Source organism: Gobio gobio, assembly GCF_949357685.1.
Source record: "Gobio gobio genome assembly, chromosome: 8".
NCBI lineage: Eukaryota > Metazoa > Chordata > Actinopteri > Cypriniformes > Gobionidae > Gobio > Gobio gobio.
The window spans coordinates 51,423,859-51,441,442 of NC_137114.1; the positions used below are offsets into that span (position 1 = coordinate 51,423,859).

Here is a 17,584-nt window from a genome sequence, read left to right on the forward strand (position 1 = left end):
TGATTATCTAAATACAGCCACCAAATGAAGAACTGATGCTTTGTGACCTTAATGTTCCTCCACCGTCAATAATTAAGAATCAAGAATGGACGCCAACCTGTTTGTTCCTCAGGCTCTTCATGTTTCATTCTGGATGATTCTGGATCACTCATGTCTTCAATCTCCTCATCGACAAACTCTGTCTTTACTATAGTATACATAGTACATATATTTAACTTGTTACACCTGCTTGTTTGTTCCTCGCTTGACAGTTGAGGTATGATCTTGTCTGGCAAAAAGTCAAAAATAACACAAGTTAATACACAAGTCTTTCATTTTCCAATTTTATTACAGTCCTTGCATTATTGTCTTAGTTTCTCCGTTTTTTTGTTTCTCCATTTGGCTTAAATCCACATAATAAATAATATATGATGTCTATAATACACTTTACATGCAAATATTTTAACACAACAGATTTAAAAAGTGATACTATTAGTCATGATTTATGATGCTGATGATTATTAAAAGCGAACACAGTCCCGCATAAATCATAATAATAAATGAGTCAATTAATTTCATGATATTAACCCAAAAAGGCTCAATTTACACGTATATAATTAATTAAGCTGATTCTGATAAATGTTGCATAGAGCTGAGATGTTGTATGAAAACAGATGAAGACACGCAGATATAATTAATGTTCTTTTAAAGTGTTTATTTGTTTTACCTTTTATAGTATTACAGTTGTTCTCTCTGTCGTCTCCCGTTCCGATGTTGTGCCTTTAGCGATTTAAAATCACATAATGCTAATGCTCTCCACTGTCGTAAAAACCTACCGTAATACGCCGGATTTTTTTTTATTATTAAAGCGTTTTAAGAATACATGGATTTGTGTTTGTATCTCACACAGTTCTCAACCGTTGTATTTAAATGATTATACTAAAATGTCTAAAAACGTCCTGATATTTAATGCACGCCCACAGGGTTTGAGAAATCAGTGGCGGCGCCCCCTGGAGGGAAACAAGCGAGTCGCACCTGTCGCATTACGGTAGATGTTTACGACAGTAGTGGAGAACGTGTTTGCGGCAGCATCATGGCAGCGAACGGTGTGAGTTTTGAGAGCGTAAACAGCATTAAATCTAGAAAAGAGTCCAAAAGAGAAGAACGAGAGCACGTTTTACAACAGGTAAAGCAAATAAACACTTTAAACTAACATCTAATGATTGGTTCAGTCGGATTTAGACTTGAAAACGGTCAGGATTGTTGTTTTTAACTGATCTGTTTACATTCATCTTACGTTTTATTTTGAATGTATGTCTTTGTATACCATGTTTTTTGTCCAAATGTCTTAAAGCTGGTTTCATAAATGATCATTTTAACATCTGAGCTCATTTATGAATCATATTTGTCAATATTTTGCTGCATGAATTATGTACATCTACTAGTAGATGCCGTGAAATTCATTCATACATAATTATTATATATTTATTTAATTTAGTAAGCACTTTTAGTAATTTCAGAAATAATATTAAAGTCATTCGTTTTAAAAAAAGATGGCTAAGCCCCAAAAATATTTCATAATTACCAAATAATATTGAAAATGCGTTTTTGGTTCTTTGCTTATCAAACTTTTTTAATGCTTTCTTTGAACACTCAGTTTGCACAATGGCACAACAAAATGAGAAAATACCAATAATTACGAATAACATTAATAGAGGGGAAAAAACAAACATGAATAGCCAATACCATAGCTCAAAGTAGAACCAAATAGCAAATAAAATAAAAGGAAAGAAGAGGGCATTACACAAATTAATAACAAGTACACTTTGAGTACAGTGAAAAGTTGGTAGGCCGTGCAAACTGTACATGTTCTGAGAGCTTATTTTGTTAAGTGAGAGTGAAATTGTAAGTAAATAATGTTTTATCTCTTGTAAGAATACTACAAAAATATGTTTACAATTCGAGAATTTACATGTATGAATGTAAAACCTACAAAGAAAGAGAATTAAATGTATTATAAAGCAGGCGTTTGAATAGAGAATATTTTAAACGTACGCATTAAAGGGTTAAAATGTGAAATAAAATACATTTTAACAGTTAAACTTAAAGCCTAGTTTATTACTATTTAGTTGCAGGCTTGTGCACAATACATGAATTTGAATTGATTTCAAAAACAGGATCTAGAATTACATTTCGAATTTGAATTAAAGGAAGCAGAAATACAATTTAAAGACATTCATATACATATTTTAAGTGAAGTGTTTATCAATGAAGCTTTTCAGTATATGTCAGATATGATTGCATTACATATTCCATAAATGATATTAGTTTAAACTACTTGTCAGATTATATTAACAGGAAATGTTTCACTTGAGAATGCCATCGACGGCTGTTTATGAGCGCTATTTATTCATGTTAAACATTTTTAAAAGTTAAACATTTTAAATACTTACAGTCTACACAACAGTATCCGTGCTCACAGCGTCACAGACATTAATATTTTAACGATTTATAAAAGATGAATCACTGTCTGGCCATCTGGATTTTTGGTATAGAGATAAATTGGTATTATGATATATATTTTTTTGTAGTATTACACCACAATGTGTGTGTATATTAGCACCATTTGTTGTTTTTCTTGTGGTATGAGAGCGCGTTTGGACGTCAGACTTAACCAAATTGAGAATTAGACGCAACCGTGTTACTCAGTGAGTTTTGCATAGGAATGAATGAGAACTGCATTTACAACGACTTTGTGTAATTTGATTACTTTGAAATGAAAATAACATTGGAACAAAACTAATTCACCAGCATTGAGGGGGTCATTTATTTCAAGAATTGGATCATTATCTATATTTTAGAACAACATGTACGCAGGGTTGAGGAGTGACTAGTTACGTGTAATGAAATTGTTATTAAATTACATTGTATTTAGTTGAAAATGTGTAATTCAATTAGTTACTTATCAAATTAAAAGGAAATTGCTTTGCATCGATAATAAGGAATCCAAACCACATTCGTTCGGTTGTGTGACTGTGTGGGATTTCTTTGAATTGCCATGAGTTTAATTCCACTTCCTGTCATTCCAATGCAACTTCCTGTGGGGCGGAGTCAATTCAAATACCAATTCATGAATTGAATGGAGGCCAATTATGTGGGGCTCGGAACCCTTGCCTACCTCCAAAGTGGGGAATGGTAGAAAACGTTTGAGAAACATTGCACTATAGGAACAAAACTCTTAAATCTATGACTTTCCCCCCTGATATGTTAGTAGTTAGTTCTGAGCTGGTCCTCCAGGGGGCGCTATCAGTCCATAGTGCATTTACAGACATGTTTATTATTTTAGCTGATGAACACAGTCATCCAGAAGTCCAAATTATGTTAAATTAATAATCAACATATTGGCAATTTTTGCAATTTATGTTAAACGATATAAGCTGTTATGAAAGGGTTCAAAAGTAGAAGAAGGGCTTTCAACAAAAGGGTTCTCCTCTTTACAGTATACGTTCTGATGCTCTCTGATTTTAAGAAAGTCTTTCAAATATGTAAATACGGACAGATTTTTTTTTTTTTTGGTGAACTATTTCTGTAATCATTTTAATGTAAAAAAAAAGGTATGCATCACTTTTAAGTTTGCCATCACCTGAAAATGCAATGCTTCTGTAACCCAGAGCCCTGTTAATGTAAAGTAGAAAAGGGAATAAAAACTATATCACTTGTGAATATGTAAAGTCAGTACTTTATTTTAATAGCATTTGAGAAATAGAGAATGCATACATTTAAAAAAGAAATAAAATTCATTTGAAAAGTTGATGTTTAAATAAAACAAAGTGCAGATTGGACCAATAAGCAGTCCTTCCAGAAAAGGCTTTTTTTAGTGATTGTTGCAGGCAGAAATCCTTGATTATGCGGCACGTTTTCTTAAAAAAATGTGATGGAAAATGCGGGATATTTATGCAATTTTATGCGATAAAATTGCGGGAACTTGCAAAAACTGCGGTTTGATGAAAAAGAGAAAAAAAGCACTACATCACAGAAAGTGCCGGGGATATTTAAGTTCTCATCTTGTTTTATTGAAGACCTTAATAATGGCTCAAATTTACAAAACATTGAGTCAAACAAGTTCTGTAGCTTTACAAAAGGAATATGCTACAACTTCTGAAAAAATGAATAAATAACTTCCTGTTTTACAGAGGTAGCTATACAAAACAGACATTTGAGTGCTTCCAATGCAGAAAGTCCAATCTCTTAAAGGGTTAGTTCACCCAAAAATGAAAATTCTGTCATTAATGACTTCCCCTCATGTCGTTCGACACCCGTCAGACCTCCGTTCATCTTCAGACACAAATGAAGATATTTTAGTGTAAATCTGATGCCACTGAAAGGCCTCCATTGGCACAATACACTTTACACTCTCAAGACCCATAAAAGCTACTAAAGACGTCGTTACAAAGTCCATCTCACTACAGTGGTTCTACAATAACTTTATGAAGCGACCAGAATAGTTTTTGTGCGCAAAAAAAACATAAATAACGACTTATATAGTGATGACGATTTCAAAACACAGCATCATGAAGCTTCGAAGCGTTATGAATCAGTGAGTCGATTCAGCGGTTTGAAGCGTTATGAATCAGCGAGTCGATTCATGATTCGGATCGCTTGTCAAACTGCTAAAACATGTGACTTTGGCGATCCAAACCGCTGAATCGACTCACTGATTCATAACGCTCAGAACCGCTGAATCGACTCACTGATTCATAACGCTCAGAACCGCTGAATCAACTCACTGATTTATAACGCTCAGAACCGCTGAATCGACTCACTGATTCATAATGCGCAGAACCGCTGAATCGACTCACTGATTCATAACGCTCAGAACCGCTGAATCGACTCACTGATTCATAACGCTCAGAACCGCTGAATCGACTCACTGATTCATAACGCTCCAAACCGTTGAATCGACTCACTGATTCATAACGCTCCAAACCGTTGAATCGACTCACTGATTCATAACGCTCCAAACCGCTGGATCGACTCACTGATTCATAACGCTTCGAAGCTTCATGATGCTGTTTTTTGAAATCGGTCAACACATCGGGAAACTGCTTTGCGTGGTCTTTTGGTGTTATTTTTGTTGGCAAATGGGAGTTTGCGTGCTTCATCATGGTTTCACCGATATCTATGGTTTCTCCACGGGGTTTGCAGCTTTTCGCTGACGTTCGCGTCGGGTAATTACGTCACTTCAAAACGTTCCCATGGCAATAGGGGGAAATGGCGGCTCTTGTGTGAAGTAAATTAACATTTTTCAACTTTCTGCTAATATATATGACTTTTTTGCAACGAAAATGCGGGGATTATGAAATCATGCTAGCCCCGCATATTTAGGCAATTTATGCGGTGAAAGTAGCGCGTATTTGATAAAATGCGGCCCCCGCATAAATATGCGGACTTTGGCTGATTATGCATTAAATCATGCGATCGCATAATCGCGTTTTTCTGGAGGGACTGAATAAGGAGAGCGTAGAGTTAGCCCCGCCCTATGATCGGAGCTTAGCGGGAGAGATGACGAGAGAGAAGCAGCAGTCCTGAAAAAGAAAGAAGAAACAGAATAAAAACACACAAATTAGTGAGTGTGTCAAGAGAAACAACAGATTTTGAGGATAATGAGTGCGAGTTGAACGTCGTCAGTCAATCATCACGGTTGGTGCTAGCCCAACTGTTACTGAGGAGAGATGTTGGAGTTTCACCTGATTAGAAGAGCAGGTGAAACCCTATTAGAGCTTTGTCTCTCTGTAATGTCAGGGTTGGTGTTGTTCCTCCTGATGTCTGATGAATATAAACACTGGGAAACTCTGTCCCCACCTGATAACACACACGGGCAGCTCTTCTGTTTACTTCCATTTGATTTATTTCCTGTGCTTTAAAAAGTTGCTGCCATGTAATTCAACATTATTTCCTTATTTTCTGTTAACTAAAACTTAAAAAAATCATTGGTAACACTTCCAGCGGTAAGGTCCCATTTGTTAACGTTAGTTAATGCATTAACTAACATGAACTAACCATGAGCAATAAACATGTCTAATCTAGGGATGGGAATTTCTGTCAATTTCTCATTTCGATCATCGATAGGTCTCAAAAACGAGTACTCGAGTAATTGGGGGTGGGGCTCGTGTGGGGGGCGGGGCGTCTCCGTTATGGAGATATGAAACCATTTTAAGAGTGTTACGAAAATTCATGTTGACAAATACAAACATCACATGTCTATGAAAACATGAACATATGACTAGAAAAAATAACTGCTAGATTATGATGCATAAATGGTTATTTTGTTTTTTGATGTTTTCATATGTCATATCATTGTAATTGAACTGAAACTGTAAATAAGCAGCACCCTACATAGCTTTGCTAGCAGGTTAATAAACTCAACCAATCGCACCCTATATTAGATTAATCAGTGTAACTACTTGCGTCAGCATAAAAGGACGCGAATGCGCACGTGAACTTGGCCGTGCTAGTTTTTACACTTTTTGAATGCGCTTTTCCCTTAAAGGCTTAGTTCACCCAAAAATGAAAATTCTGTCATTAATGACTTACCCTCATGTCGTTCGACACCCGTCAGACCTCCGTTCATCTTCAGACACAAATGAAGATATTTTAGTGTAAATCTGATGCTCTGAAAGGCCTCCATTGGCTCAATGGCACTTTACACTCTCAAGACCCTTAAAAGGTACTAAAGACGTCGTTACAAAGTCCATCTCACTACAGTGGCTCTACAATAACTTTATGAATCGGCGACAATAGTTTTGGTGCGCAAAAAACCCCCTAAATAACGACTTATATAGTGATGACGATTTCAAAACACGGCCTCATGAAGCTTGGAAGCGTTATGAATCACTGAGCCGAATCATGATTCGGATCGCGTGTCAAACTGCTGAAATTTGCCGATCCAAACCGCTGAATCGACTCACTGATTCATAACGCTTCCAAGCTTCATGAGGCCGTGTTTTGAAATCGTCATCACTATGTAAGTCGTTATTTAGGGTTTTTTTGCGCACAAAAACTATTGTCGCCGATTCATAAAGTTATTGTAGAACCACTGTAGTGAGATGGACTTTGTAACGACGTCTTTAGTGCCTTTTAAGGGTCTTGAGAGTGTAAAGTGCCATTGTGCAAATGGAGGCCTTTCAGATTTCAACTAAAATATCTTCATTTCTGTTCTGAAGATGAACGGAGGTCTGGCAGGTGTCGAACGACATGAGGGTAAGTAATTAATGACAGAATTTTCATTTTTGGGTGAACTAACCCTTTAAATGCTATTTAAAATTTTTAATAATGAAAATGTTATTGTAATAGTAATATTTCTTATTTTTACTGAGCAATAATAATAATCATAATTATTATTAGCCATATTAATTTATAAACACAAAATGTTATCTACACACTTTTCATTTGTAAAAATAAAAAAATAATAGTAATCGCATTTTAAATCGCAATCGCAATTTTATCCAGAATAATCGCAATTGGATATTTTCCCCAAATCGTACAGCCCTAACGTGCACTGAGTGCTCTCTTCTCCCTGTTATTAGCAGACACGCCCTTTACTGCTGATTGGCTATACGTTTGTTTTGGCACTCGGCCCGAGACCCTTTACTAAAGCAGTTTTGAAATGCCACTTACCCCACCTTTAAATCCAAAACCACTAGGGCTGGGTAAAAAATATGTATTTCTCAATTTTAATCGATTCTCACTTTTACAAAACAATGTCGATTCTTAAATCCCAAGAATCGATTAGTCATCCTGTTTTCAGTTATAAATGAAATAAACATTGTTGCGCACCTCCCATCCAATAAATCACAGTAATCTTTGTGCTTTATTACTATTGAAATGAAACAAAGTCTTAGATTTCAAATTACGTCTATTTTTTGACGAAATTCAAAAACATAAATACCGCTGTGGCGTGAGATCGCTCTGCCGCAGCTCAAACATGAACAGATCTTCTCTTCTGCCTTATACCAGTAACAGCACGAAATAAACACGAATGAGCTTCTGAAAGTGTGTTAAAAGAAGCAGGACAACTTACCGAAATCCATATCATGTCACATAGAATCGCTCAATCAGTGTTTCAACCACAGAAAGACGTAAAACGGTTTGTAAACAATGTCACGTAACGTCACATTTTCCTCAGAAAAACCATATCCAGAGTCCATAAACTCGTTAGTCCGCTAGAAAAATTAACTCTAGAGAGAAGCCTTTTGCTAATTATATGCACCACATTACATAGGATATTCATTGTCAATGTTCTTCAATATTTAATGCATATGTAGGCCTATGAATAAATCTGGCAAGTTTTTATGCAGCCACCATTTAAATGATTATATTTCAAAAACCTAATTGGAGTAGAAATATGATTATGTAATTGTAAAGTTAATATTATAACATTATTATATATATATCAATAAAAAAACATAATTTAGTGTCATTTAAGTGTTTGTATACAAATCTGTTAATTTGTACCTTCAATATTAGTAGGCTAATGTAGTATCAACTGACTCCCATAGTTTACAACATTAGTTCAGAAATTAGTTTTCCTTGAGAAAATTTTCCATGTATTATACCTGAAACATATCCAAAATAATCGACATTGAATTGAATCGAAACGAATCGAATCTAAATCGAATCGTGAAATTGGTGTCAATACCCAGCCCTAAAAACCACTGCTCATGTTAGATGCCTGTAGCATCTTTGTTTGGATCGTGATTAAAATGCAGTGGTTGCCTCTAATTTCAAGGCTAATTTAAGGCTAGCTAGAGCAAATAAACAACAAATAAATGAGCTTAAGCAAAGAAAGAAAAAACGGTATCCGAATCGGCCGTGTAAAATCATGATTGGTGGCATCGCACTCTGCCATCTGTGTTAGGTTTTCTCTGTGCACACATTACAACAGGACACAACCTGAGAAACCTTTATCACCCGGCGCATGTGTAGCGGACGGAGGCCGCAGACAAATATGTAATCAGAATTTAAACAGTGTGTAGTCCTTAATCTCCTTTCTGAAATCACCATCTCTGTTTGGTTCTCTCTCACTAGGCTAAAGAGAAGTATGAGAGAGAGGAGAAGAGGAAGGCCGAGAGGAAGGCCAGGGGTGAAGACACATGGATGCTTCCGGATGTTGACCTGCGACTGCAGCAGATTGGCCAGGTCAGAGGTCAAACTCATTAAACATGACAAGAAATTTAGTTTTTTGTTGTTGGGGATGATTCATAAAATAACTTCAGGTTGGTAAGATTTTTAAAACATGTTTTAGAAAGAGTCTAAATACGGTAAAAACTGAAATATTATTACTATTTCAAAAACTGGTTTGTGGGAATATATTGAATTTATCATCATTACTCCAGTCTTCAGTGTCACATGATCCTTCAGAAATCATTCTCATATGAGGATCTGATGCTCAAGAAACAGTTATGATTATTATCAATGTTGAAAACAGTTCATATTTTTGTAGAAACGGATGCATTTTATTTCTCAGGATTCTTTGATGAACTTTATACAGCGTTTATTTGAATAAGCGTTTTTTTTGTAATATTATAAATGCTTTTGCTGTCACTTTTGATCAATTTAATGCATCCTTTAATACCTTAAAGTATTAATTTCTTAACATAGCTTAATACTGACACTTACATTTTTAATAGCAATATTATAATATCATATACAGTGTTGGGGGTAACGCATTACAAATAACTTGAGTTACGTAATAATATGACTTTTTCCAAGTAACTAGTAAAGTAACGCATTACTTTTCAAATTTACAACAAAATATCTGAGTTACTTTTTACTATGCAAACCTCCAATAATTAAATGTTAAATAAAACAACAATTTTTATGTATTTAATCTACCTTTTATATTTAATTTACCTACCTTTGATGATGAAAATTACCAGATTTTTTGTTTTTATTGGTAACACTTTTTTCTCCTGCATCCTATTCTACCATTATCCAGATGGCAGCAGAGCTGCGCCCTCTACTGTCCATGCGTCAATTTGCATTTATTTGCACTTATTATTTAAATTTTGGGATGAAGAGGTCTTTACCGTTGCACAAAAATATAACTTTTTTGTTAAAAACAAAAACAAGCCCAGCCCAGGTGAGAAAAAGTAACGCAAAAGTAGCACAACGCATTACTTTTCTTAAAAAAGTAACTAAGTAACTCATTTAGTTACTTTTTAAGGGAGTAACAGGGTTTTTCCTGGGTCAAAAATGGTCTTCGGTGGTGGCTGACAGACATGGTCATCCATACACACACACACACACGCACGGTAAAAAAAAACAAACCCTACCCACTTGATCTGCAAGCGCAATACTGACAATAAATTTGAAATAAATTCAAAGAAAGTTTGTAACTTTTGCTTATCTTATTTTGATACCTTGATGTTTGTTTTTGTTCCTAATTTTTACACTATTTACTGATAATTGTTTTGGTAATCATATCAATATTAAAAAATAGTATAAAAAAAATGAACAAATAGCCTAATTTTCTGCCATATACAATTTTCTGCCATATACAATCAGCTAGCTAACAACAAATAATTAGTTCTGGGTTCACCTCACTCCAGTCTAAACTAAATGATTTTAGGCTATTTATTTTACTACACATTGTCCACATAAATAAGCTGAAAGACTGTTGATAATTAAAAATAATTCTTACACCCACTCTTGCTAAATTGGGTAAGCACACTTGTGTTCTCATTTCAGATGTTCTGAGTAAATGATTCGTGAGTTCAGTGTTGGACAGATCGGTTCTAACCAGTCGTTAAAATGATTCGGTTCAAAGGAGTCATTAGGTGGCGAATCGGACATTATCAGACGCGTTGTGTGTGAATCCCGTCTTTAGAACATCGCGAAAGATTTGTCAACACACAGAAAACACTTCATAACCGGATAGGATTTGTTTCCTGTTTATTTAAAGTGTGCTTTATGTCAGCTGGTCAGAGAATCAGTCAATGTTTTTTGAGCGCATTTCACACCCAGCGGTAATTAAAGGAAAACATCGTCTGATAGCGCCACATGCAACATGGATTCGGTCTTCCGACCTTTTGATTTTGATTAACGTAATATGTGAAACATTAGAAAGCTAAGAATGCTTATTTTGAAGACAGAGAGTGTGTGAGCGGGGTAGGAGCTCACTGGTCGTTCTCTCTAAATTTCACAATCCAATCAAATTCTGGATCATAACGTATCATTTTGTGGAAGTTAAAATGCTATGAAAGAAGCTTCATGTTGTCTTTACCAATACATGGTGAGATTGTGCATTTAGTCTCTCTCTCTCTCTCTCTCTCTCTCTCTCTCTCTCTCTCTCTCTCTCTCTCTCTCTCTCTCTCTCTCTCTCTCTCTCTCTCTCTCTCTCTCTCTCTCTCTCTCTCTCTCTCTCTCTCTCTCTCTCTCTCTCTCTCTGTCTCTGTCTCTCTCTGTCTCTGTCTCTCTCTCTCTCTCTCTCTCTCTCTCTCTCTCTCTCTCTCTCGTTTGTCTCCACACAGGAGCATGCAGTGAAAAACAAGAAAAGAAAAAGGAAAAGAAAGCCAAAAAGAGTAAGAAAGAGAAGAAGAAGAAAGCCAAGAAAGAGAAAAATGCAGAGGGAGACGCATCTTGTGACAGCTCTGAAGTATGAGCTTTAACATTACTTTTGCCACATTTAATCCTGTGTTGAGCAGTTTTTTCAGGTCACATGACTAAAACGTTGCAGTATATTTTGATTGCGTTTGCAAGTTGTGGTAGCGTACAAAATCATTTCTTTCCTGTGTTGATCCTTATTTGTTTTCAGGACTCGGAGGGCGAGTGGGTGGAGGCCCAGTTTCCTTCAGGGGGCGGAGACAAGGCATGGAAGGCGGAGCCTGAAGCCACACCCACATCTACCGTGGCCAAAACTAACCAAGTGAGATCCTACTCTACTGTTGCCTAAGCCGCGTTCACACGCGATTCGGACAAAGTTTGTGAATCCTAAAAGATTCCTCTGATCCTGAAATCTGAAGTCTTTGATATTAGACAGCCGATTAAAGGGTAACTAAACCCTAAACCAACTTTTTTTAGTTAATGATCTGTAATACTGGGGCTTTATTAATGCTGTTCATTGATTCGAGTAAATGTTTTGACATTTGAGTATAAAGTGTTTTAATTCTATAAAATATGGTGTAAAACCGCCAAAGTGCTGCCCTCTTAAGGTTGAACGGTGGCTACTGCAGTTGAATTTTCCTATTGGACGTTGTGGTACATCGTGACGTAGGATGGTACTTCCAACGGCTCACTATCCGCGCCCCTAGCGCGAGCTCACCACGCCCTCAGAAGTGTTTTCCCCAATCACATGAGGAGAACGGCTTCACTCCAGTATGAACTGTCATATTACATGAAGTAGAAACATTATGAATGAAACTGACTTGACTCTTGCTTTAACATTGTATTGAAGAAAATACGGTTAAATAATGCAGTTGTCAGTACACGTCAGGCTTTTCTTGCGATTTTATTGCCGCCCGTCATGTGTACAGATAATTTTCATACATGAGACGCGCTTTCAAACCCTGACACGCAAGTGGTTGCCACGGACGCAGATAGATTAGGTCGGTTCTCTTGCGCGGCTGCTTCACTTGCATCGTCGGCATCGGGAGTTAACGCAGTTTGAGCAGCGGCTCGCATTGATAAGGCTCCGGGTTTATGTCTACAGACAATCCACCCTCCTCCACTTAAGGTGAAGGTAGGAGAAATGACCGCTCTGTTGCAAAGCTGGCGTCACTCCAGTCATTCTCCATCTTTGCGACTCGCGAGTCTGACAGCTGTCAGTCAATCCGTCACTGCGGGTCTCAGGTGCACGCCCTCCGCTCAGCCCCGCCCTCGGTTCGTCCCCTCTGTGTCCGCCGGGCTCTGCCCACTTTTCCAGCATTTTTTGAAAATTGCCAGTGGGTGGAGTTAAGCTCTGAGCAGGGGTTTAGTTACCCTTTAATGACCAGATCAGATTTCACCTCGAACAAAAAAGCAGTGTCAGAAGATGTAAGGCACAGTCCTGCAGTGCGACTTCTCTTACGACAACCGTCAAATCAAAAACCAGTAGGAGCGCCAAACCTGATGACACAGTTAGTGAGACGATAACAAACCAGCACTTGCTCCACACACACACACACACACACACACGGGTCTTTTTTCCAGTTTTCATTTGAAGAAAAGCCATGATCAAAATGAACACTAGATATTGTTTTTGTTTTCTAGCCACCATTTCAATCCTGAGTGCATTGCAGCTCACAGTCACCAAACATGTCACGGATTGCTGATGTAAATCTCTTGACCGGCGTACGGTCTGACGTTAATGACAGCTGAGATCCTGCAGTGTGACATGGCTCACAGCGGGGATCAGGCTTGTACAGTTTGACAAGCCACAGTTGTAAAAGACCAATCCATAAACAGAATTTACTGTATAACGCATAATTTAATGGAATTTGTAAAAAAAATTTGATGAATAAGGGTCAATGACAATGTGTCCGAATTCATTATTTTCCTAAAAAACAAAACTATAAATACATGTCACATATCAAATTGATCTACAATATTTCCTTTATAAGATACTCTTTACATTTATTTTTAAATCCAATTGACTTAGTTCTTTTTTTTTTATTAAAGACCTAAAATGTCAGGTGGTGCGACCAGCAAATTTACATTTATAAGTATCAATTCCCACTGCAATTGCAAAATTAAGTAAGAAATATAAATGTAAACCATTTTATATATATATATATATATAATAATAAAAAATTATCCTTATGCTGCGTTCACACCAAACGCGAATTGAGCGTCAGGCGCGAGTGATTTCAATGTTAAGTCAATGGAAAGGCGCGTTGACGCGCGTCTGGAGGTCCCGCAGCGCGGAAGGCGCGTTACGCGCGTTACGCGCGGCGCGAAGGACGCGAATCCGCTTCATTCGCGCGTCCAGTTCGCGCGAATGGCGCGAATTGGACGCGAATTGAGCGATACGCGCGTTACACGCGAATGGTGCTTTTGTGCATTCACGCGTTTGAAGCGAATTCGCGTCTGACGCCCGAGTTGAAAAATTTGAACTTTGCCGTCAATTCGCGCCCACTTAACCAATCAGGAGCCTGCTCGCTGCTGTCACGTGGTAAAGTGACGTGTATGAGAAACCCTGCATAAATTAAAAACAGTACTATTGTGTCACAAAATGTAGTTTTAAGACGTTTTCAGGTGGGAATGTAGTTTTTTAAAGCTCAAATCTGTGGTTTATTTATAAAGAGAGCGCCTATTTAAAAAAAATAATCTTGTGTTTTTGGAGTTGTGAGATCCAGGCGATCACCGGGCAATCACTGCTCATAACCCCGGCGGAGGCAGCCTTTCCTCGGCCAGTCCTTCTGGCGTCTGCCGCTGGCTCTGATGTCCTGTAGTGGTTCGTTTTGTGTAGATCTAACGGGCGAGCTTTGCTCTCATGAATCTATAATTTGTTGTCTGCCAAATCGTTTTGACTGAGGGCAAAGAGAAGTTTAATAACTTTATATTTTAAGGATATTTAAATATACATGTACTGAAGATGATGTAGGAGTTGCCTGGACCACATTTGTGTGGCTATTAATGCTTAATATATATGTTTAATGAAAATGAAAAGAGGCAGAGTGGTGTTTTATGACATATTTCTCCTGGAGTGCCTTGAACGCGCGTCAATTTCGCTTCAAACGCTCGATTTCTACGCGCGTCCAATTCTCTGCAGACGCGCGAATGCATTCAAAATGTTCGCGCGTGAAACTAGACGCGATTTTGACGCTCAATTCGCGTTTGGTGTGAACGCAGCATTATGGAAAATTGTGTTCTGAACACAGAAAAGTGTCCGTTTATATGAATTGGACTAAAAGGGCAATACATAGAAAAGGGAATTTACCATGTGATATGCATTTTACAATAGTTCATACCGGTATGTATATTTTATATGTATATTATTTTTAATTAATATATGGTCGCACCACCTGACATTTTCTGGGTGGTAAAATCAGAAATCTTGTTTAATATTGAATTAATGCTGTCTTAAAAGCTGTAAAAACCAATATGAATCAACACCATACATTTTTTGGCAATGAAAATGCATTTTAAAACTCTTGCTTAAAGTTATTATTTTTTTTATCTTAAAAAAAATATATTTTTCTTATTTGTCATTGACCCATAAATAAAAATAAGTCAGTACACTTAAATCAAATCACGATATAGACTAGTGTCTGTGAATATTAAACGGCAAAAGACTGTTTAAATATGAATCCTGCATGTTCTGTGTGTCTCTGAAGGAATTGTTTGATTTCCACACACACACACACACACACACACACTGAAGCACGCATGACGACGCATGACGCTCGTGGTGTTTTCAGCGTCTGCCGTCTCACTATATGAGCACATGAACACATGAACTTCATCTCCAGAGTCCCTTCACCTCTTCATCAGTCATATCTCAAACACACAGAAACTCAAAGCTCTTCACGGCAACCCGTCAAAATAAAAGTTCGGTTTAACTTGAGGAAATTGTGATGGAAATATATTACTGTTATATTTAATTTAGCTACATCTTAATGTAATAATAATACTAACTCTAATAATAATACGAACACTAATAATAGGTTTAGACAAGGATTAGGCCTTTCAATTAGGTTCAATAAGGACATTTGGCTTTTATAAACATGCCTTAGAAAAATAGAAAAATTCATAGAAATGTAGAATTTTAATAAATAAATATATAAACGGTTGTTTATATGAATTCAATTAATTAGACATGCTTTTGGATTATTAAACATTTAATTAAATGGATTAATGGAATCCAGAAAACACAGAATTTGGTAAAAATAAAACCGAATTTGAGAAGGAAAAAATACATATTTCATAGGGTATATTTCCTAAATGTGTAAGTAGTTGTGAAATTGTATACATTTCATGATTTAAATTAATTAGACATGCTTTTTGATTATTAAAATGTAATTTAACCATTAAAATGGAGCCCAAAACAATTACAACGGAGAAAAAAATCTAATGCATTTTATAGGGATCTAGATATCCCCAATATCCCAAAACCTAGTGAGTAAAATCTCTGAAATATGTGCTATGAGTTTTTGGCTTTCGCTGAGGACAGATTTATACGTATTCGTACCCGAGTCTTGTGTTCTCCAGTGCTGGTTTGTAGTAATGGAGGCGGTTTGTCATACAGAAGTTTAACGTGATCCGATGACCGTCCTTGCTGCGGTCTGTAATCACAGTCTTCAGAAAGACATTGAGATTATAAGAGAGAGCAAGAGGAGTGTGTGTGTGTGTGTGTGTGTCAGAGTGGGTGATTGTTGTCCTACACAGTAAAGCCACTTGTGGAAACTTCAATACTGTTATTACTGGAATTGAAGAGCTCTCTCTTCTTCTCTCTCTGAGCCGTAAGGAGCGTCACACTGACAGCCATTTGCAAAGCAACAAGAAGTTATTCATTTTCACTGAGAGCTGATGCATGACAAATGCTTTTCCACCCGCTAGAATCTTATTTTGAAGATGCATCTGGTTATTGGATTATTGCATAAAAATGCATTATAGTTTTTCATAGTCTTTGTCTGTTTGACCTTTTCTAGAGGGACGAATGGATGACCTTTGACTTCCTGGCGATGAAGACGACCTCCGTGGCGGAGAAACGAGCGCAGAAAGAAGCAGAGAAAGAGGCGGAGAGGGAGAAAGCCAAGTCTATTGAACAGGTGAGCGACGTTTGTGTCTTCAGACAACACTGTGTGACATCAATGCTATTCGGGGCACTCAAAACTGACACATTCGTTTTTATTATTCGGTGAAGATCCACCTTTACAGTAATGTTCAAAAGTAATGTTTAATTAAAATAGCCCTATTATGCTATTTTAAAGGCTCATAATGTTGTTTTGGCCTCTCCTACAACAGGTTTCCATACATCCAAGGTCGTAAAACACTTTAATTCTCTCATAATCTCCACTGCAGCATCAGCTCTTTTCTCTCAGTGTCTGAAACGGTTCATTCAAAGATTCAGTCTCTCTAAACCCCGCCTTTCTGAGAGCTGCTCTGATTGGACAGACGGCCCAGTCTGTTGTGATTGGTCAGAGTGCTCATTATCATATCTGAATATATAGTAAAGTGTAATTTATTCCTGTGATCAAAGCTGTATTTTCAGCATCATTACTCCAGTCTTCAGTGTCACATGATCCTTCAGAAATCACTCTAATATGATGATTTGATGCTCTAGACACATTTATGATTGTGTGTGTTTCTCGTGTCTCCCTGTCTCTCAGGCTGGTCTTCACAAGTTAGAGTTGAACCCTTACTGGAAGGATGGAGGAAGTGGTCTGCCCCCACAGGACACCTCCAGTACTGCGGTTAAAAGAGGTATTTTGATTAGATTTGATCCAAAATGCCATGGATTGTCCCTTACATCAAAAGTGAGGAAATCAGGATTTTTTTAAAAGGCAGAAACTGACATGAAAATGCTTGGTAACACTTTAATTTAAAGGATTAGTTCACTACAAAATGAACATTTCCCCGATCTCATCCAAGATGTTCATGTGTTTCTTTCTTCCGTCGAAAAGAA

General features: G+C 37.1%; 1 protein-coding gene across 1 annotated transcript in view; it reads left to right on the forward strand.

Moving 5' to 3' along the window:
- The first annotated feature begins 1,060 nt into the window (after nucleotides 1–1,060).
- Nucleotides 1,061–17,584, forward strand: part of cwf19l2 (CWF19 like cell cycle control factor 2) — a 61,942-nt gene continuing 45,418 nt past the window's right edge. Inside the window, 7 exon segments of the mRNA XM_079822832.1 lie at nucleotides 1,061–1,165; nucleotides 9,067–9,177; nucleotides 11,511–11,531; nucleotides 11,534–11,635; nucleotides 11,795–11,905; nucleotides 16,608–16,727; nucleotides 17,289–17,382. Of these exon segments, the coding sequence (XP_079678958.1) occupies nucleotides 1,073–1,165; nucleotides 9,067–9,177; nucleotides 11,511–11,531; nucleotides 11,534–11,635; nucleotides 11,795–11,905; nucleotides 16,608–16,727; nucleotides 17,289–17,382 (652 nt within the window). The 5' untranslated portion in view covers nucleotides 1,061–1,072.